Source organism: Pleurodeles waltl, chromosome 5, assembly GCF_031143425.1.
Source record: "Pleurodeles waltl isolate 20211129_DDA chromosome 5, aPleWal1.hap1.20221129, whole genome shotgun sequence".
In the NCBI taxonomy this organism is placed as follows: Eukaryota; Metazoa; Chordata; class Amphibia; order Caudata; family Salamandridae; genus Pleurodeles; species Pleurodeles waltl.
Genome location: NC_090444.1, coordinates 1,861,839,443 through 1,861,863,702, shown reverse-complemented (window position 1 = coordinate 1,861,863,702; position 24,260 = coordinate 1,861,839,443). Strand labels below are relative to the sequence as shown.

The 24,260-nt window shown below is 53.5% G+C and overlaps 2 protein-coding genes across 2 annotated transcripts in view; one reads left to right on the top strand and one right to left on the bottom strand.

Annotated features, from left to right (window-relative positions):
• Positions 1 to 209, bottom strand: part of CRIP3 (cysteine rich protein 3) — a 276,234-nt gene extending 276,025 nt beyond the window's left edge. The window contains exon 1 of the mRNA XM_069236386.1: positions 57 to 209. Coding sequence (XP_069092487.1) covers positions 57 to 99 — 43 coding nt within the window. The 5' untranslated portion in view covers positions 100 to 209. The remainder of the gene's footprint in view (positions 1 to 56) is intronic.
• Positions 1 to 24,260, top strand: part of TMEM151B (transmembrane protein 151B) — a 149,219-nt gene that overhangs the window by 4,554 nt on the left and 120,405 nt on the right. The window lies entirely within an intron of this gene.

Below are 24,260 nucleotides of genomic sequence, written 5' to 3'. Positions count from 1 at the left end.
GGTCTCCGGCCCGGCGAGGGGAGCCCCGCGCCGCCGCCGCGCCCGTCCTCACTCACCGAAGTAGACTGGCGCCTGGCAGCGCGGGCACGGGGAGCTCATCCTGAGCGGCGCGCGCGGGGACCGTTAGCTCCGGCGCGAGGCAGGAACCGTTGGCTGCGGCGCGCGCTCGTCCCACCGTCCACCTGCTGCGCGAGACGAACCGCCCCCAACTGTCCCAATGCAAAGGTTTTTAAAAAAAAAAAAAAAAAAAAAAAAAAAAAAAAAAAAACTTCAGCGGACGCCGCCCCGCCCACGCGTGCTTCCCATTGGGGGGGCCGTCGCTCCTCGCCGATCCTGATTGGGCGGCCTGTGCGCGGCCGCTCACCGTCCCGCCTCCCCCGAGTGATGTGACCTGCACGTGAGGCGTGGGAGGCAGACGCGCTGCTGGCCCCGGAGTGTGCGGTGCTCTCCGGCTCCGCGCTCCCGGGTCACCCCGCCCTGTCACCAGCGGGTTATCGCGGTATACCGGGCGTTCATGGCAGGCTGCAGCACTCGGATGTCACACTCAATCTTCCTGGAATTATGTAATATTTGTGGCCGCAGCCTTTTCCGCATAATTATGGGATTTACCCAAAAGTCCATCATCTGCTGCCTAGAAAAACCTTTTTAGCCCATATGGATCAAGAGTTACTCCAAAGGTGGCTAACTCTTGCTGACAATGGGAAGACCCTTCACAGAGGTGTCCGCCTGTTGCGTTTTGCTGTGTGGGTGTAAAACTGGTACCACTGAGGCAAAACCTTTGTGCAGGCAGTGTTAGCATGGGTGAGATTGACAAAATAATAATGCAATACTATCACAAAATAAGCCACACTATGCCATCGTTTTCGCTGCCTTGCCACATAATTTAGTCAACCATGCTGCACACTTTGGTCATTGCCTGTTGCATAATTTCAGTAGTCCTGGCTACATCCTGTGCACTTGGTTCTATGGCCTCAGGCCCTCACTCTCTCCCCCGCCCCAACAGAGCCATGGACATCAATTCACCAAAATGCTAGGCATAGCAGAAGTGACATCACATGCTCTTTGACCTCCCTTGTGCACACACACACACACATTCACACTTACACACACTCTCCCACATAAACACACACTCACCCACAAGCACGCACACTATATGCATTTTAAATATGTTTTTTTCACTGCCTCAGCTGCTAAGGAAGGTCATATTCCAGCTAATTGTACTCCATATTTTATTACACTAATAGTGAATTATGTAGAATGATTCACTATCACTATGATATAAAAACAGGCAGACAACAAAGAGTGGTTTCCCAACTGACCATCTGCTGCTCTGTTCCTGGCACTTGCCACCTCTAACGCCAGGGGTCGCAAGGAGCAAGCCAAGGGTTGCAGTTGCGACCCCCTAAATGACATCCATGCTCAGAGCCCTTGCTCGATCCCCAGGTATCCTTGCTTTAACTCATGTTTCTTAAGGCCCCCCAGGCGACTGGCTGCCCCACCAGGACACTGTGTTCCAGTCCTGAATATTCTTGTAGACATCTCTGTAATCTAGGACTTTAGCCCAGATGCCTCAGTTGAAGTGCATCAGGGCTACAAACCCAAAAATGCACTGTGTTTTAAAGTCTTTCAATGCTCCCTCATCTTAACCAGTGGCGTAGGGAACCTCTCACTCTAGCCGCTTAAGCGGGGCCTCCTCTTGGCTTGATGGACTGGAAAGATTCTTATGAATGTCAATGTTAGGGACAGGCACAACAGAGGGATGCGGTCTTTGTGCTGCTGCTCAGTGAAAGAAACTAAACGCATTTGCAATTCATTGGGTCTCACGTTTGCTTGAGTTAGAGCTGTTAACGTTTTAAATTCCTATCTGGACTTTTCTTGCCACTCAAATTGAAAATGAAAAGTAAAACAGTTGACATAAGCGAGCTGATTCAAAGTCCCACGGCCAGCCTGAGCACGAAGTAGAGACACAAAAGGAAAATCCTGCAATTATTCATGTAACAGGGTCGATGGCCAAGGAGGTAACCAAACCGCCCCAGGGAGGGTCAAAGGTAAGCATTTACCAATGATGATAAAGGATTTTTGAAAGGCAAGGCCACGAATGAGTGAAAGTGATGGGCATGGTTAAAAGCCCACAGATAGATTACAACAGGTCAGAGCACTTGCACGCTTAACCTAAAAAGTAGAATGTTGAAAATAGGGGAAAAGCAGAGCGGGGGACAAAATGAGAAAGTAAGCATGAGAGAAAAAAGATAAGAGAGGGCAAAGTATGGAATAAGAAAGATGGCCAGCTAGAGGTAAAAAATGATAGAAAAAAGCAAGGAAGCGTGAAAGGAAAGGAAACATGATAAAAATAATAGATTTATAATTGAAGGGTGCAACAATGGATAAGTGTAATGGTGAAAAGGTGGGAGGGAGAAATGAAGAATAGAGGGTGAAATGATGGATAGAAGAGCAAAGGATCGCTAGGTGAAAGGGTGAATGAATGGAAGAATTGAAAGATGAGTGAAATGATGAATGGATGGATGTATGGATGAACAAATATATTGATGAATCTATCATTGAAATACATAAGGCTCATAGGGCTGCCTCATCCCAGTGCTCGTCCCCTCCGCCTCCTATTGTGCTTTCTGTCCCTGCCAGTATTCCCCCTCAGTCATTCATAAGTCTGTGCGGCCTGTAGTTGCAGACTGACTTCCTCTGCAGAGATGAATTAGTTAAGCACAGTGGCTGCTTTCCTCTGGAGTCTCTTTGAACCAACCAGTGCAGTGTGATAACCCCTGTGTCACTGTGGTATTTCAGAAATCTCCCTGCATTTCTGCACTTCTTTCCAAAAATATGCACACTAAGCGGCTTCCATCAAATAACCCCAAATAAAAACTCTGCATTTGTTACAAAATACCCTCAGAATATTAACTTTTTTTTTTTTTAAATGTACCTTCGTAGTCTGCACAAAAATATGGCACTCTACTGCTAAAAGGCCCCCTACTTCCACGAAACAACAAACTATTATTTCAAATGTTTTAAGAGTTTTTAAAATAGTCCTGTATATGTTGCTGTGTTCAAAAGTAACATATACAATAGACACTGAAGGGATTTCCAAATTATTTCAGCTGGCTGTATTGTTTCTTCACATGTCCAGTTGTAGTTTTGTTAATACAACTTGTTTAGGCAATCTTCTGCTAAGTCTTTCAAGGCAGTGGAGAACCTCATAGAGGAATGAAAGCTAGAATGTCTAGGTTTACAGCCATGTTTTCCAGTCCTTTCAAAAGCTACTCTGAGAACTAAGTATTCTTACTCCATATGAGGGGGTGTTCCAGGGTTTTGCTGCCAACACAGAGACAAACATTGGTAAAGTCAAAAGGTCTGGCCATAGCACACACAATTGTTTTTTAATTTCTTATTGCAAACCTATGGAACAGAACTTTAAAGATCGCATGCCACCACCTAAACATGGCTGCCAGATGCATGCAATAAAAATGTAAATGGAAAAAACAGTGATGTAGCTGTTTAACTAGATAAGTTTTGTTAATAATGCACCTTTTCAGTTGTGCGTGCATTTCATTCTTGTTTCAAAGGAGCCAAGAATAAATCACAACTAACCAAACACTCAATTTGCAGGTAGCTACATTATTGCAATGCACGCAAATATTTTTTTAAATCCACTATGAAAAGGAGTTGGAAAATAAATCGCCATCTAACTAGTGTCAAAGTAAGTAACCACTGTTTAAAGTTAATATAAAAACAAGTGACACACAAAAGTACACTCTGAAGCATCTTTGTGAAGTAAGACAAAGAAACTATTGATAGGCAGATGTGGTGAGTGTGCACAGGTTTTGTGAAGTCACTCCAAGTACAAGGAGCCCTGGGATAAGCTGGGCTGACCCACGGCCATATGCTGTACGCTGTGGAGGGTGGAAGCAAAATGTGAAAGACAATTTAACAGATCAAAGGATGAAGCCCGTTGACCAGAAGCACCTTAATGTGTGCATATTATGTATGATGTGTTTGAAAAATAATCGGCAGAGAAAACTAAAGCTGTCTCAAAGGCCAGACGTAAAAACTGCAGCTGCACAGACTTGCATTTTTTAAATTAGGGGCGATCAGAAGGTTAGCGGATGAAGAGTGAGATATACTCTAGCTGGACAATGAGAGGGGATATGTTTCCTATTGAAAACAAGCATTGCCGAGAAGTGGTCTGAGTAACCAGTTCCACCTTACAAATGGCTGGCTCTACACCATAACTTGCAAATTTGGTTGCACTCATGAAGGCGGAGCACTCAGGCCTGTTTTGTCATTATTTCTCCTTTGCTAGCATATGTCACAAAAATAAAATGAAGAAGAAAAAGAAATATGATAGCCACATGTTAGCACAAACCAAAAATTAAAAGTGCTGAAGCATTTCATACTTTGTTGTACACTTAAAATAAATATAGCACATTAATTTACTTGAAGTTTTGATTCATTCAATTGAGTCATCTGCCTTGGGACTCCCCCATTTCATATACCTTCTTTGAGTCCAAAGGCATCTGTTCTCCTCTTTGCATACACACACACATACTTTTTTCTGTTATCACCTCTCAGAGCACTTGAATGTCATTACACAGTCCACTTGCCAATAAATGTATTTATTAGAATTCATTTTTGGATGGTTGGATATAGTGTTGTTATGCTCTGATGATCTGTGTGTTTGTTTTGAGCGATTTTTACATTCATGCATTGTTGAAATTAGGAGCCAGATAAGTCTGCAGTGTGCCACTATTTCTTTGTATTTGTTAGTCTTTAAGCAGGTATAAAAACTAAATATCAATTGATTACCAACATGTGACCACACATCTTAAGGCAGACATGGGTATTTGCATTTTCACAGCAGCAAGGACATTTATGAGGTGCAGATGTTTATTTCCATAACTTCGCTGAAGATTTTTTGGCATTGCAGATTGCTAATTAATGTAGACTGTAGGAGTGTCTACCTTATAGTGGGTTTATCTCACTAGCGTTGCAAGCATAGCTCTGAGGTTGATTGCCGTAGCTACCGTTTTGACCATCTCAGGAATGTGGGTAGTATATTTTATCAAAATATGGAGTATTGTCTATTGGGCCTGGCAAAAGGTGTCTGTTCAGAGGCAAATGCACACCTGTCAACCCCTTTACTCAAATTGTGGGTAATGTAAAGTCTTTAAGAGGGTAATTCTATTAAGATGAATAGAAAATTGTCCACAGATTGATGTAGCATGGTAAATTCCTTCAACTTCGCAAACCTCATAGGACGCTGTAACAGTGACTGGATAATGTCATCCGTGATATCATCAATTATATATTTTGAGATGTCATTTAACATATGAGTAATGTAATATGAGAGGTGATTACCAGAGCAGGGTAGGGGTGCAGTTATAGTTACCTCAGTAAAATGTAACTGGTATTTTTCTCTTTTTTTGCATATTAACCACTTGAATGCCAGTGACGGGATGGTCTCGTCCTCAGCACCAGTGAGATAAGTTGCTTAAAACAGCATGATCCATTGTTGGGAGCCAGCACCTAATTATTAAATAACATTAAAAAATATATGTGTAGCGGCGCAAGGTCGGAGTTATAAAAAAACAAAACAGAAGGCAAAGCTGTGTCCCAGAATGCACTGAAGCTGCCTACTTTGTATATTGCGCATGCAGTGCCTGAGATCTTGGCCCCGGGGACCTCATACCCTGGGGCCTGGCCTTCTAAAATGTTTTTTAGGGGGAGAGGGCCCACAACCCCCCCCCCCCCTCCGCTTGCGGATTTGAGCCCCAGGGACCCCATCCCCCAAAGGCCTGACCTTCAAAAATGTCTTTTTTAGGGGGGGGCATGCAGCCCCACTCCCCAGGCCGATCTCAGCCACAGGGACCTCATCCCCTGGGGCCTGGCCATGTCACCTGGGTACCTCTCAGGGCACCCAGTCTCCACAGTTGGGGACTGCAGGGGGAGCCTGAAGGACCCGTGGTCCCAGCTTGCTCCCTGCCTCCTGTGGGAGCCAGCATTGCTGTTATAGAGAGGCAGCTGCTAAAGATGCAGCTCCCTCTCTGTGAGAGCAATAGTTTCCTCCTTTTCCCTGTCTGCATCTCTGCCAGCAGGGAAACAGAGGAAGCTTCCACTCCCAGCAAGCAAGAGCTGTTTGACAGCTCTCACTTGCTGGAACCGGAGTGTTTGCTCTGACTTGGCGGGAGCTATCAAAGGTCCTGCCAAGTCAGAGCAAACAGCTATGTACCGGGGCACCCCGGGACATAGCAGGAGCCGGCCCTTGGGGTAGGTGGTACCCAGGGCCATTAATGGCTCCATGAGGGGGGGGGGGGTCCACTCAGCCACCTCCAACTTAAACAGTCCAGGTAAGGTGGTGGTACCCATTGCCAGGGGTCTGAAACGGACCCCCTGTTTTATTTAAATTTAGCCCCCTGGGAGGTGACAGTCCCTGGGGCTGTGGGGTGGCTCCCCGGTATTTAATTGGATATTAGCTCTGGGGAAATGGCAGTCCCCAGGGCTGCTGGGGGGCTGGACAGCCCCGGGCACTTAATTAGACATGAACCCCAGCACTGCATGCTGAGCCACACGTGGAAGATGTAAGGGGCAACCACAGGTCCTAAGAGAGAACAGGCTTTGGCTAAGATAATCGCTGTCATTGATTCAATGTGTCACACCGAGTATGGGGCCAGTTGGCAGATAATATTAATAAAATGACCATTTTGTAGCGTTCTCCCCAGCCCTGGAGCACACACAAGAATGATGCCACACGGGAGCTGCATTCAAATGTTACTTTATTCATCAACATACACTCACGTACTATACATCATATTCTCTGTTAACCACACACCCTAACTCCTCCCATCCACACAGCTACCAAGATTCCCAGCTCCATGCCTGAGGTGCTGCTCCAGTCCAGATTTTATTTTCTTTGAATTCTGGAATTTGAAGTCCTGATTTATAATGGAATTAAAAAAAAAAAAAAAAAAAAGATTACAAATCCCAGAACTCAAAGAAAAAAAATCTGGACTGGCGCAGCACATCCCGCATGGACCTGGGAAACTTGGCAGGGCTGCATCCATTGAGCACTTCCTGTTCAGGGTCCGCCCAGAACCATGAAGGGTCTAGTGCACACACCTTCAAGAAGCTACACACATGATTCCAGGTCATCAGAGATACTACAGTGGTACCAGTTTTAGATTCTGTAAAACACTGGACTGCAGTCCACGCAAGGTGCACCAAGACTGCCACTCCAGGAATGGATCAGTAGTTAATTCTTAGGTCTGGCCATGGTGTTTGTGAGACACAGTTATCAGGTCACCAACACTGACCTCACAAGTCGGTGAGAGGCTCTGATACCCCCAGGGTAGGTCGCTCCCCCGTCCTCACAGCGCCACCAGACCTGTGTGCCTTCTCCCTTTTGCTGTCTGCCCGCTTGGTTTTGCCTGTGTGTGCCCTTTGCTATCTGCTTGTTGTGATCGCGCTCCCCTCTCTCCGTGTACCCCGAGTGTGTGCCCTTTGCTGTCTGCCTGCTTGGTTTGCCTGTGTGTGCCCCTCGCTGCCTGCTTGTTGTGATCGCGCTCCCCTTCTCTCCGTGTACCCCGAGTGCCTGCCTTCGCCGAGTGTCCCCGCCGTCCCCCCGTCCTTCCGCCGCTTTTTCTCCTCGTTTTCCGCGTTTTTTCCCCGTTTTTTTGTACCTTTTTCTGTACTTTTTCGTTTATAGGCCTCCTCGCCATTCTCGAGGCTTTCCCGCCGTTGCTTTTCCCGCTTTTTCACCTACCCGCCCGCCTCCCAGCTAACCCCGCCTCCCCGGCTACCCCTTAAATGGCGGCCGCTGCGCAAGCCCGTCTGCGCCCGTCCGCGCCTGGACCGCGCCCAGCGCCCGACCCCCTGGTCCCCGCGCCTCCCGCCTGACCTACGACTCCACCACGCTCACCAAACTCAACCCCGGCCGCACGCCGGGCTGCTACCGCGCCACCCCGAAAAAGACCCACGGATCCTTCACCTGCAACAACTGCCGCTTCACCTGCCTTCGGGCCCACTCCGCTCCCGCCAAGAACAACTCCCCCGGAAGCAATCTCCACTGCATCCTGGTCAACACCCGATCCATCCACAGGCACGCCATCGAACTGTGGAACCTCATCAACTCAACAAACCCGGACATCGCCTTCCTCACCGAGACCTGGATGAACCCCTCCTCGGCACCCGACATCACCATAGCCATCCCCGACGGCTTCAAAATCATCCGGAAAGACCGCACCAACCGCATCGGAGGAGGCATCGCCATCGCACACAAAAACTCCATCCGCATCTCGACCCACACCGACAACTCACTCCCCGACGCTGAACATCTCCACTTCACGATCCACAGCGACCCCAAGACCACCCTCAGAGGCACCCTCATGTACAGACCACCAGGACCCCGCGCCAAGTTCAGCGAAGACATCGCAGACTTTGTCAACCCTCACGCACTCTCGTCCACCGACTACATCCTCCTAGGAGACATCAGCTTTCACCTGGAGAACCTCACCGACAAAAACACCACCGCCCTACTGGACAACCTCGCCAACCTGGGACTGAAACAGCTAGTCAACACACCCACCCACCACGCCGGACACACGCTCGACCCCATCTTCTCCTCCCGCAAACACATCACCGTCAGCCACGCCACCGAACTCACCTGGTCGGACCACAGCTGTGTCCACTTCAGCTTCAAGAAGACCACTGTGCTTCACCACACCCAGCAACCACCAAGAAGACACTGGAATCGTATCACCACTGAACAGCTCGCATCAACCCTCTCCCAGAACCAACCCACCAGCACCACCGACCCAAACGAAGCTGCCAACAACCTCACAAGCTGGATCTCCGACTGCGCCAACCTCCTGGCCCCCCTGAAGACTCAAGCTAACACCAACAACCACAAGAAAAACTCCTGGTTCACCCCCGACCTCAAGAACTCCAAGAAAGAATGCCGCGCCCGTGAGAAGGCGTGGCGCCTCAACCAGACCGAAGAGAACATGTCAGCTCTCATGGACGCCACCCGCCAACACCACCAACACCTCCGCACCGCACGAAAAACAGCCTACCGGAACAGACTTGACAACAACGCCCACAACAGCAAGGAACTATTTGGCATCGTCAAAGAGCTCTCCAACCCGGACGCAGAAAACAACCCCATTACCCCCTCACAGGACCTCTGCGACTCCCTCGCAACCTTCTTCCACCACAAGATCATCGACATATACAACAGCTTCCCGACCGTCAACGCAAACCCCCACCCGGAACCCGCCACCGACATCACCACCATCCTCACCTGGAGCCCTACCACCACCAAGGAGACCACCCGCGTCATGAACTCGATCCACTCCGGATCCCCATCAGACCCCTGCCCGCACCACATCTACAACAAGGCCGACAACATCATCGCACCGCACCGCACCTCCGAGACGTCATCAACGCCTCCCTCACCGCCGCCACCTTCCCGGAGAGCTGGAAACACGCAGAGCTCAACGCCCTCCTAAAGAAACCTACAGCAGACCCCACCGAACTCAAAAACGTCCGGCCCATCTCTCTCCTACCATTCCCCGCCAAAGTGATTGATAAAATCGTCAACGCTCAACTCACCACCGCCCTGGAAACCAACGACTCCCTCGACCCCACACAGTTCGGTTTCAGGGCCAACCACAGCACCGAAACCGCCCTCATCGCAGCCACGGACGACATCCGAGCCCTGACCGACAAGGGAGAAACCGTGGCCCTCATACTCCTGGACCTCTCTGCAGCCTTCGACACGGTCTGCCACCGCACCCTGATACACCGCCTCAGCAACGCCGGCATCAGAGGCAAGGCCCTGGAATGGATCGGCTCCTTCCTCTCCGGAAGGACTCAGAGAGTCCACCTGCCCCCCTTCAGATCCACAGCCACGGAGATCATCTGCGGCGTACCCCAAGGATCCTCCCTCAGCCCCACTCTCTTCAACGTCTACATGACCCCCCTGGCGAACATCGCACGCAAACACAGACTCAACCTCATATCCTACGCCGACGACACCCAGCTCATCTTATCCCTCACAAACAACCCCACCTCAGCTAGGACCAGACTACACGAAGGAATGAAGAAAGTAGCGAACTGGATGACAGACAGCTGGCTGAAACTGAACACAGATAAGATGGAGGTCCTCATCCTCGGCCCTACTCCCGCCGCATGGGACGACTCCTGGTGGCCCCCCGCCCTAGGCAGCACTCCCCAACCCACCGACCACGCACGCAACCTCGGCTTCATCCTGGACTCATCCCTCTCCATGACCAGACAGGTCAACTCGGTGACCTCAGCATGCTTCAACACCCTCCGCATGCTCCGCAAGATCTTCCGCTGGATCCCCACCGACACCAGGAAGACCGTCACCCACGCCCTCGTCACCAGCCGCCTGGACTACGGGAACACCCTATACGTCGGCATCACCACCAAGCTGCAGAGGAAACTACAACGGATCCAGAACGCTGCCGCACGACTCATCCTGGACATACCCCGCCACCACCACATTTCCGGACACCTCAAGAGACTTCATTGGCTCCCAGTCAACAAGAGGATCACCTTCCGACTCCTCACCCACGCACACAAAGCCCTCCACGACCTCGGACCCAAAATCATCAACAACCGCGTCTCCTTCTACACCCCTCCGCGCACTCTACGCTCGACCTGACAGGCCCTGGCAGCCGTACCCCGCATCCGCAAAGCCACCGCCGGAGGAAGATCCTTCTCTTTCCTAGCAGCGAAAACCTGGAACTCTCTGCCCAGCCACCTTCGCGCCATACCTGACCACCTCTCCTTCAGAAGGCAGCTCAAGACCTGGCTCCCCTCCAGCGCCTTGAGACCCTTTATGGGTGAGTAGCGCGCTTTATAAATGCGATTGATTGATTGATTGATTGGTCAGTCCGCCCACCACTGTCCCATTGCAGTCATTACAAACCTGTGAGAGAGTCTGATTGGTCAGTCCGCCCAGCACTGTCCCATTGCAGCGGTCACAGACCCCTGACGTGCTCTGATTGGTCAGTCCACCCAGCACTGTCCCATTGCAGTCACTACAGACCTGTGAGAGGCTCCGATTGGTCAGTCCGCCCAGCCCTGGTCTATTGCAGTCCTTACAGACCTGTGAGGTGCTCTGATTGGTGAGCCCGCCCAGCACTGTCCCATTGCAGTCCTCACAGGCCGATGAGAGGCTCTGATTGGTCAGTCCGCACAGTCCTGGCCTATTGCAGTCCTCACAGACCTGTGATAGGCTCTGATAGGCCAGTTCGCCATGCAGCGTCCCATTCAGTGCATAGTAAAGATCGGTGCCTAGGCCACTGCATTGTTGCCAACACCCCTCTTGCAAACCCCATGTGTGCACCAACGTCAGATCTGAACAGTGCATTTTTTTAACTAATCTGCAATTGTAAAGTGAGCAGTCCCATCAGTTTTTCAAGCTTTAGCGCTCTTGCAACTCACTAGGTTTTCGGTCCTCCCTTATCTGGTCCCAATTCCCTGCTAGCAATGCCTTTTTTAGTCTGCATTGTTCTCGGGCGCCCTCTCGTGGTGATGTGATCTAGCAGATGCCCGCAGCGGCCTTAAGGGAGCGCCCACTACTCAGTAAACCGAAGTGTGTGCTTCAGCGGAATTCCTGAAAACATTGAGTTCCTTGGATATTCGTAGAGAACCTGCTCTACTGATAAACATTAACATCCAGGTCATAAGGTTAAATCCACAAATGCATGCGAGCCAGACCCTTTGCTCCCACCAGGCTTCCACTGAGCCTGCGCTGGGGAAGGGAGGAGGGCGGCCAACATCCAGAGGCGAGATACCTCCCCTGAACCACAGTAAACAGAGGAATGGCTGACTGGTGTTACCATAGCAACAGGCATCCCCAGCCGGTGCTTTAACGTGCCGTTCCCATGCATATGCTGTGCAGCCTGGCAGGGCAGCTGAGGGTGAAGAGCTGGCAGCCTCTGAGCCTGGCACTGCTCTGCATTCAGTCGCCCCTGGGTCTGTGCTGCCAGGGGCACAGGCGGCTGCATCTTCCACCGGACACACAGGGGCCACACACAGGTGTACACAGAAGCAGCTTCAGCTGCTGAGAGCTCGGTTGATAACAGGGAAGTGGAAAAGGGCTTATAAAGGCTGGTACAGACCTGCTCCTACATTCCCATTCTTAATGCCCAGTGTAGCCCCTGGCAGAGGGCTATAATGCTATATTAGAACACTGTAATGTGGGGAGCTCCGTTAAAGGCAGAGGAGGGGCAGTGGGTCTTAGTAGGCCAATGCAGACCTGCTCCTACATCCCCATGTTTAATGCCCAGTGTAGCACCCGGCAGAGACACTGTACAGACACTGCATGCTCACAGATAGAGAGCACACACAGTCCTGCACAGACACAGCACACAAAGCCCTGCGCAGACCCTCCACGCTTACAGGTGGACAACACACACAGCCCTGCACATACACTGCATGCTCACAGATGGACAGCACACACAGCCTTTCACAGACACTGCACACACAGCCCTGCACAGACACAGCACACACAGTCCTGCACAGACACTGCACACTCACAGATGGAAAGCACACACAGTCCTGCACAGACACAGCACACACAGCCCTGCACAGACACTCCACACTCACAGATGGACAGCACACACAGCCCTGCACAGACACTGCACACACAGTCCTGCACAGACACAACACACACAGCCCTGCGCAGACCCTCCACGCTTACAGGTGGACAACACACACAGCCCTGCACATACACTGCATGCTCACAGATGGACAGCACACACAGCCTTTCACAGACACTGCACACACAGCCCTGCACAGACACAGCACACACAGTCTTGCACAGACACAGCACACACAGTCCTGCACAGACACTGCACACTCACAGATGGAAAGCACACACAGTCCTGCACAGACACAGCACACACAGCCCTGCACAGACACTCCACACTCACAGATGGACAGCACACACAGCCCTGCACAGACACTGCATGCTCACAGATGGAGAGCACACACAGTCCTGCACAGACACTGCACACACAGTCCTGCAAAGACACAGCACATACAGCCCTGCACAGACACTCCACACTCACAGATGGACAGCACACACAGCCCTGCACAGACACTCCACACTCTCAGATGGAAAGCACACACAGTCCTGCACAGACACAGCACACACAGCCCTGCACAGACACTGCATGCTCACAGATGGACGGCACACACAGCCCTGCACAGACACTACACGCTCACAGGTGGAAGGCACACACAGTCCTGCACAGGCACTGCATGCTCACAGATGGACGGCACACACAGCTCTGCACAGACACTCCACACTCACAGATGGACAGCACACACAGCCCTGCACAGACACTGCATGCTCACAGATGGACAGCACACACAGTCCTCCAGAGACACAGCACACACAGCCCTGCACAGACACTGCATGCTCACAGATGGACGGCACACACAGCCCTGCAAAGACACTGCACGCTCACAGATGGAAGGCACACACAGTCCCGCACAGACACTGCACACTCACAGATGGACGGCACACACAGTCCTGCACAAACACTCCACACTCTCAGATGGAAAGCACACACAGTCCTGCACAGACACTCCCCACTCACAGATGGACAGCACACACAGCCCTGCACAGACACTGCATGCTCACAGATGGACGGCACACACAGTCCTGCATAGGCAAAGCACACACAGCCCTGCACAGACACTGCACGCTCACAGATGGAAGGCACACACAGTCCTGCACAGACACTGCATGCTCACAGATGGACAGCACACACAGCCCTGCACAGACAATGCACGCTCACAGATGGACAGCACACACAGCCCTGCACAGACACTGCACGCTCACAGATGGACAGCACACACAGCCCTGCACAGACACTGCATGCTCACAGATGGAGAGCACACATAGCCCTGCACAGACACAGCACACACAGCCCTGCACAGACACTGCACGCTCACAGATGGAGAGCACACATAGCCCTGCACAGACACAGCACACACAGCCCTGCACAGACACTGCACGCTCACAGATGGAGAGCACACATAGCCCTGCACAGACCCTCCACGCTTACAGATGGACAGCACACACAGCCCTGCACAGACACAGCACACACAGCCCTGCACAGACACTGCACGCTCACAGATGGAGAGCACACATAGCCCTGCACAGACACTGCATGCTCACAGATGGACGGCACACACAGCCTTGCACAGACACTGCACACACATCCCTGCACAGACACTGCATGCTCACAGATGGACAGCACACACAGCCTTGCACAGACACTGCACACACATCCCTGAACAGACACTGCATGCTCACAGATGGACGACACACACAGCCCTGCACAGACACTCCACACTCACAGATGGACAGCACATACAGCCCTGCATGCTCACAGATGGACAGCACACACAGTCCTGCACAGACACAACACACACAGCCCTGCACAGACGCTGCATGCTCACAGATGGACGGCAAACACAGCCCTGCACAGACACTGCACACACAGCCCTGCACAGACACTGCACACACAGCCCTGCACAGACACTGCACACACAGCCCTGCACAGACACTGCACACACAGCCCTGCACAGACACTGCACACACAGCCCTGCACAGACACTGCACACACAGCCCTGCACAGACACATCACACACATCCCTGCACAGACACTGCACACTCACAGAGGGACAGCACACACAGGCCTGCACAGACACTGCATGCTCACAGATGGACGACACACACAGCCCTGCACAGACACTGCACACGCAGCCCTGCACAGACACTGCATGCTCACAGATGGACGGCACACACAGTCTTGCACAGACAATCCACACTCACAGATGGATGGCACACACAGTCCTGCACAGACAATCCACACTCACAGATGGACAGCACACACAGTCCTGCACACACACAGCACACACAGTCCTGCACAGACACTGCACACACAGTCCTGCCCAGGCACTGCATGCTCACAGATGGACGGCACACACAGTCCTGCACAGACAATCCACACTCACAGATGGAAAGCACACATAGCCCTTCACAGACCCTCCACGCTCACAGATGGACAGCACACACAACCCTGCACAGACACTGCACACACAGCCCTGCACAGACACAGCAAACACAGCCCTGCACAGACAGTGCATGCTCACAGATGGACAGCACACATAGCCCTGCACAGACACTGCACACTCACAGATGGAAAGCACACACAGCCCTGCACAGACACTCCACACTCTCAGATGGACGGCACACACAGCCCTGCACAGACACTCCACACTCACAGATGGACAGCACACACAGAGCCCTGCACAGACACTGCACGCTCACAGATGGACAGCACACACAGTCCTGCACAGACACAGCACACTCACAGATGGACAGCACACACAGTCCTGCACAGACACACCACACTCACAGATCGACAGCACACACAGTCCTGCACAGACACAGCACACACAGCCCTGCACAGACTCTGCACGCTCACGGATGGAAGGCACATACAGCCCTGCACAGACCCTGCATGCTCACAGATGGATGGCACACACAGCCCTGCACAGACACTCCACACTCACAGATGGACAGCACACACAGCCCTGCACAGACACTGCACACACAGCCCTGCACAGACACAGCACACACAGCCCTGCACAGACCCTGCATGCTCACAGATGGACAGCACACACAGCCCTGCACAGACACTGCACGCTCACAGATGGACAGCACACACAGCCCTGCACAGACACTGCACACTCACAGATGGACAGCACACACAGCCCTGCACAGACACTGCATGCTCACAGATGGACAGCACACACAGCCCTGCACAGACACTGCATGCTCACAGATGGACAGCACACACAGCCCTGCACAGACACAGCACACACAGCCCTGCACAGACACTGCATGCTCACAGATGGAGAGCACAAACAACCCTGCACAGACCCTCCACACTCACAGATGGACAGCACACACAGCCCTGCACAGACACTGCACACACATCCCTGCACAGACACTGCACACACATCCCTGCACAGACACTGCACACACATCCCTGCACAGACACTGCACACACATCCCTGCACAGACATTGCACACACATCCCTGCACAGACACTGCACACTCACAGATGGACAGCACACACAGTCCTGCACAGACACTGCATGCTCACAGATGGACAGCACACACAGCCCTGCACACTCACAGATGGAAAGCACACCCAGCCCTGCACAGACACTGCATGCTCACAGATGGACAGCACACACAGCCCTGCACAGACACAGCACACACAGCCCTGCACAGACCCTCCACACTCACAGATGGACAGCACACACAGCCCTGCACAGACACTGCACACACACCCCTGCACAGACACTGCACAGACATCCCTGCACAGACACTGCATGCTCACAGATGGATGGCACACACAGCCTTGCACAGACACTGCACACACATCCCTGCACAGACACTGCACACTCACAGATGCACAGCACACACAGTCCTGCACAGACACTGCACACGCAGCCCTGCACAGACACTGCATGCTCACAGATGGAAGGCACACACAGTCCTGCACAGACACTCCACACTCACAGATGGACAGCACACACAGCCCTGCACAGACACTGCATCCTCACAGATGGAGAGCACACACAGTCCTGCACAGACACTGCACACACAGTCCTGCAAAGACACAGCACATACAGCCCTGCACAGACACTCCACACTCACAGATGGACAGCACACACAGCCCTGCACAGACACTGCATGCTCACAGATGGACAGCACACACAGCCCTGCACAGACACTCCAAACTCTCAGATGGAAAGCACACACAGTCCTGCACAGACACTGCATGCTCACAGATGGACGGCACACACAGCCCTGCACAGACACTACACGCTCACAGTTGGAAGGCACACACAGTCCTGCACAGACACTGCATGCTCACAGATGGACGGCACACACAGCTCTGCACAGACACTCCACACTCACAGATGGACAGCACACACAGCCCTGCACAGACACTGCATGCTCACAGATGGACAGCACACACAGTCCTGCACAGACACAGCACACACAGCCCTGCACAGACACTGCATGCTCACAGATGGACGGCACACACAGCCCTGCAAAGACACTGCACGCTCACAGATGGAAGGCACACACAGTCCCGCACAGACACTGCACACTCACAGATGGACAGCACACACAGCCCTGCACAGACACTGCATGCTCACAGATGGACAGCACACACAGTCCTGCACAGACACAGCACACACAGCCCTGCACAGACACTGCATGCTCACAGATGGACGGCACACACAGCCCTGCAAAGACACTGCACGCTCACAGATGGAAGGCACACACAGTCCCGCACAGACACTGCACACTCACAGATGGACGGCACACACAGCCCTGCACAAACACTCCACACTCTCAGATGGAAAGCACACACAGTCCTGCACAGACACTCCCCACTCACAGATGGACAGCACACACAGCCCTGCACAGACACTGCATGCTCACAGATGGACAGCACACACAGTCCTGCACAGACATAGCACACACAGCCCTGCACAGACACTGCATGCTCACAGATGGACGGCACACACAGCCCTGCAAAGACACTGCACGCTCACAGATGGAAGGCACACACAGTCCCGCACAGACACTGCACACTCACAGATGGACGGCACACACAGCCCTGCACAAACACTCCACACTCACAGATGGACAGCACACACAGCCCTGCACAGACACTGCATGCTCACAGATGGACGGCACACACAGTCCTGCATAGGCAAAGCACACACAGCCCTGCACAGACACTGCACGCTCACAGATGGAAGGCACACACAGTCCTGCACAGACACTGCATGCTCACAGATGGACAGCACACACAGCCTGCACAGACAATGCACGCTCACAGATGGACAGCACACACAGCCCTGCACAGACACTGCATGCTCACAGATGGACAGCACACACAGCCCTGCACAGACACTGCATGCTCACAGATGGAGAGCACACATAGCCCTGCACAGACACAGCACACACAGCCCTGCACAGACACTGCACGCTCACAGATGGAGAGCACACATAGCCCTGCACAGACCCTCCACGCTCACAGATGGACAGCACACACAGCCCTGCACAGACACAGCACACACAGCCCTGCACAGACACTGCACGCTCACAGATGGAGAGCACACACAGCCCTGCACAGACACAGCACACACAGCCCTGCACAGACACTGCATGCTCACAGATGGAGAGCACACATAGCCCTGCACAGACACAGCACACACAGCCCTGCACAGACACTGCACGCTCACAGATGGAGAGCACACATAGCCCTGCACAGACCCTCCACGCTCACAGATGGACAGCACACACAGCCCTGCACAGACACAGCACACACAGCCTTGCACAGACACTGCACACACATCCCTGCACAGACACTGCATGCTCACAGATGGACAGCACACACAGCCTTGCACAGACACTGCACACACATCCCTGAACAGACACTGCATGCTCACAGATGGACGACACACACAGCCCTGCACAGACACTCCACACTCACAGATGGACAGCACATACAGCCCTGCATGCTCACAGATGGACAGCACACACAGTCCTGCACACACACAGCACACACAGCCCTGCACAGACACTGCATGCTCACAGATGGACGGCAAACACAGCCCTGCACAGACACTGCACACACAGACCTGCACAGACACTGCACACATAGCCCTGCACAGACACTGCACGCTCACAGATGGAGAGCACACATAGCCCTGCACAGACACTGCATGCTCACAGATGGACGGCACACACAGCCTTGCACAGACACTGCACACACATCCCTGCACAGACACTGCATGCTCACAGATGGACAGCACACACAGCCTTGCACAGACACTGCACACACATCCCTGAACAGACACTGCATGCTCACAGATGGACGACACACACAGCCCTGCACAGACACTCCACACTCACAGATGGACAGCACATACATCCCTGCATGCTCACAGATGGACAGCACACACAGTCCTGCACAGACACAACACACACAGCCCTGCACAGACGCTGCATGCTCACAGATGGACGGCAAACACAGCCCTGCACAGACACTGCACACACAGCCCTGCACAGACACTGCACACACAGCCCTGCACAGACACTGCACACACAGCCCTGCACAGACACAGCACACACAGCCCTGCACAGACACTGCACGCTCACAGATGGAGAGCACACATAGCCCTGCACAGACCCTCCACGCTCACAGATGGACAGCACACACAGCCCTGCACAGACACAGCACACACAGCCCTGCACAGACACTGCACGCTCACAGATGGAGAGCACACATAGCCCTGCACAGACACTGCATGCTCACAGATGGACGGCACACACAGCCTTGCACAGACACTGCACACACATCCCTGCACAGACACTGCATGCTCACAGATGGACAGCACACACAGCCTTGCACAGACACTGCACACACATCCCTGAACAGACACTGCATGCTCACAGATGGACGACACACACAGCCCTGCACAGACACTCCACACTCACAGATGGACAGCACATACAGCCCTGCATGCTCACAGATGGACAGCACACACAGTCCTGCACAGACACAACACACACAGCCCTGCACAGACGCTGCATGCTCACAGATGGACGGCAAACACAGCCCTGCACAGACACTGCACACACAGCCCTGCACAGACACTGCACACACAGCCCTGCACAGACACTGCACACACAGCCCTGCACAGACACTGCACACACAGCCCTGCACAGACACTGCACACACAGCCCTGCACAGACACATCACACACATCCCTGCACAGACACTGCACACTCACAGAGGGACAGCACACACAGGCCTGCACAGACACTGCATGCTCACAGATGGACGACACACACAGCCCTGCACAGACACTGCACACGCAGCCCTGCACAGACACTGCATGCTCACAGATGGACGGCACACACAGTCTTGCACAGACAATCCACACTCACAGATGGATGGCACACACAGTCCTGCACAGGCAATCCACACTCACAGATGGACAGCACACACAGTCCTGCACACACACAGCACACACAGTCCTGCACAGACACTGCACACACAGTCCTGCCCAGGCACTGCATGCTCACAGATGGACGGCACACACAGTCCTGCACAGACAATCCACACTCACAGATGGAAAGCACACATAGCCCTTCACAGACCCTCCACGCTCACAGATGGACAGCACACACAACCCTGCACAGACACTGCACACACAGCCCTGCACAGACACAGCAAACACAGCCCTGCACAGACAGTGCATGCTCACAGATGGACAGCACACATAGCCCTGCACAGACACTGCACACTCACAGATGGAAAGCACACACAGCCCTGCACAGACACTCCACACTCTCAGATGGACGGCACACACAGCCCTGCACAGACACTCCACACTCACAGATGGACAGCACACACAGAGCCCTGCACAGACACTGCACGCTCACAGATGGACAGCACACACAGTCCTGCACAGACACAGCACACTCACAGATGGACAGCACACACAGTCCTGCACAGACACACCACACTCACAGATCGACAGCACACACAGTCCTGCACAGACACAGCACACACAGCCCTGCACAGACTCTGCACGCTCACGGATGGAAGGCACATACAGCCCTGCACAGACCCTGCCTGCTCACAGATGGATGGCACACACAGCCCTGCACAGACACTCCACACTCACAGATGGACAGCACACACAGCCCTGCACAGACACTGCACACACAGCCCTGCACAGACACAGCACACACAGCCCTGCACAGACCCTGCATGCTCACAGATGGACAGCACACACAGCCCTGCACAGACACTGCACGCTCACAGATGGACAGCACACACAGCCCTGCACAGACACTGCACACTCACAGATGGACAGCACACACAGCCCTGCACAGACACTGCATGCTCACAGATGGACAGCACACACAGCCCTGCACAGACACTGCATGCTCACAGATGGACAGCACACACAGCCCTGCACAGACACAGCACACACAGCCCTGCACAGACACTGCATGCTCACAGATGGACAGCACACACAGCCCTGCACAGACACTGCACACACATCCCTGCACAGACACTGCACACACATCCCTGCACAGACACTGCACACACATCCCTGCACAGACACTGCACACACATCCCTGCACAGACACTGCACACACATCCCTGCACAGACATTGCACACACATCCCTGCACAGACACTGCACACTCACAGATGGACAGCACACACAGTCCTGCACAGACACTGCATGCTCACAGATGGACAGCACACACAGCCCTGCACACTCACAGATGGAAAGCACACCCAGCCCTGCACAGACACTGCATGCTCACAGATGGACAGCACACACAGCCCTGCACAGACACAGCACACACAGCCCTGCACAGACCCTCCACACTCACAGATGGACAGCACACACAGCCCTGCACAGACACTGCACACACACCCCTGCACAGACACTGCACACACATCCCTGCACAGACACTGCACACACATCCCTGCACAGACACTGCATGCTCACAGATGGATGGCACACACAGCCTTGCACAGACACTGCACACACATCCCTGCACAGACACTGCACACTCATAGATGCACAGCACACACAGTCCTGCACAGACACTGCACACACATCCCTGCACAGACACTGCATGCTCACAGATGGACAGCACACACAGCCTTGCACAGACACTGCACACACATCCCTGAACAGACACTGCATGCTCACAGATGGACGACACACACAGCCCTGCACAGACACTCCACACTCACAGATGGACAGCACATACAGCCCTGCATGCTCACAGATGGACAGCACACACAGTCCTGCACAGACACAACACACACAGCCCTGCACAGACGCTGCATGCTCACAGATGGACGGCAAACACAGCCCTGCACAGACACTGCACACACAGCCCTGCACAGACACTGCACACACAGCCCTGCACAGACACTGCACACACAGCCCTGCACAGACACTGCACACACAGCCCTGCACAGACACATCACACACATCCCTGCACAGACACTGCACACTCACAGAGGGACAGCACACACAGGCCTGCACAGACACTGCATGCTCACAGATGGACGACACACACAGCCCTGCACAGACACTGCACACGCAGCCCTGCACAGACACTGCATGCTCACAGATGGACGGCACACACAGTCTTGCACAGACAATCCACACTCACAGATGGATGGCACACACAGTCCTGCACAGGCAATCCACACTCACAGATGGACAGCACTCACAGTCCTGCACACACACAGCACACACAGTCCTGCACAGACACTGCACACACAGTCCTGCCCAGGCACTGCATGCTCACAGATGGACGGCACACACAGTCCTGCACAGACAATCCACACTCACAGATGGAAAGCACACATAGCCCTTCACAGACCCTCCACGCTCACAGATGGACAGCACACACAACCCTGCACAGACACTGCACACACAGCCCTGCACAGACACAGCAAACACAGCCCTGCACAGACAGTGCATGCTCACAGATGGACAGCACACATAGCCCTGCACAGACACTGCACACTCACAGATGGAAAGCACACACAGCCCTGCACAGACACTCCACACTCTCAGATGGACGGCACACACAGCCCTGCACAGACACTCCACACTCACAGATGGACAGCACACACAGAGCCCTGCACAGACACTGCACGCTCACAGATGGACAGCACACACAGTCCTGCACAGACACAGCACACTCACAGATGGACAGCACACACAGTCCTGCACAGACACACCACACTCACAGATCGACAGCACACACAGTCCTGCACAGACACAGCACACACAGCCCTGCACAGACTCTGCACGCTCACGGATGGAAGGCACATACAGCCCTGCACAGACCCTGCCTGCTCACAGATGGATGGCACACACAGCCCTGCACAGACACTCCACACTCACAGATGGACAGCACACACAGCCCTGCACAGACACTGCACACACAGCCCTGCACAGACACAGCACACACAGCCCTGCACAGACCCTGCATGCTCACAGATGGACAGCACACACAGCCCTGCACAGACACTGCACGCTCACAGATGGACAGCACACACAGCCCTGCACAGACACTGCACACTCACAGATGGACAGCACACACAGCCCTGCACAGACACTGCATGCTCACAGATGGACAGCACACACAGCCCTGCACAGACACTGCATGCTCACAGATGGACAGCACACACAGCCCTGCACAGACACAGCACACACAGCCCTGCACAGACACTGCATGCTCACAGATGGACAGCACACACAGCCCTGCACAGACACTGCACACACATCCCTGCACAGACACTGCACACACATCCCTGCACAGACACTGCACACACATCCCTGCACAGACACTGCACACACATCCCTGCACAGACATTGCACACACATCCCTGCACAGACACTGCACACTCACAGATGGACAGCACACACAGTCCTGCACAGACACTGCATGCTCACAGATGGACAGCACACACAGCCCTGCACACTCACAGATGGAAAGCACACCCAGCCCTGCACAGACACTGCATGCTCACAGATGGACAGCACACACAGCCCTGCACAGACACAGCACACACAGCCCTGCACAGACCCTCCACACTCACAGATGGACAGCACACACAGCCCTGCACAGACACTGCACACACATCCCTGCACAGACACTGCACACACATCCCTGCACAGACACTGCATGCTCACAGATGGATGGCACACACAGCCTTGCACAGACACTGCACACACATCCCTGCACAGACACTGCACACTCATAGATGCACAGCACACACAGTCCTGCACAGACACTGCACACGCAGCCCTGCACAGACACTGCATGCTCACAGATAGACGGCACACACAGCCCTGCACAGACAATGCACGCTCACAGATGGAAGGCACACACAGTCCTGCACAGACACTCCACACTCACAGATGGACAGCACACACAGCCCTGCACAGACACTGCATGCTCACAGATGGAGAGCACACACAGTCCTGCACAGACACTGCACACACAGTCCTGCAAAGACACAGCACATACAGCCCTGCACAGACACTCCA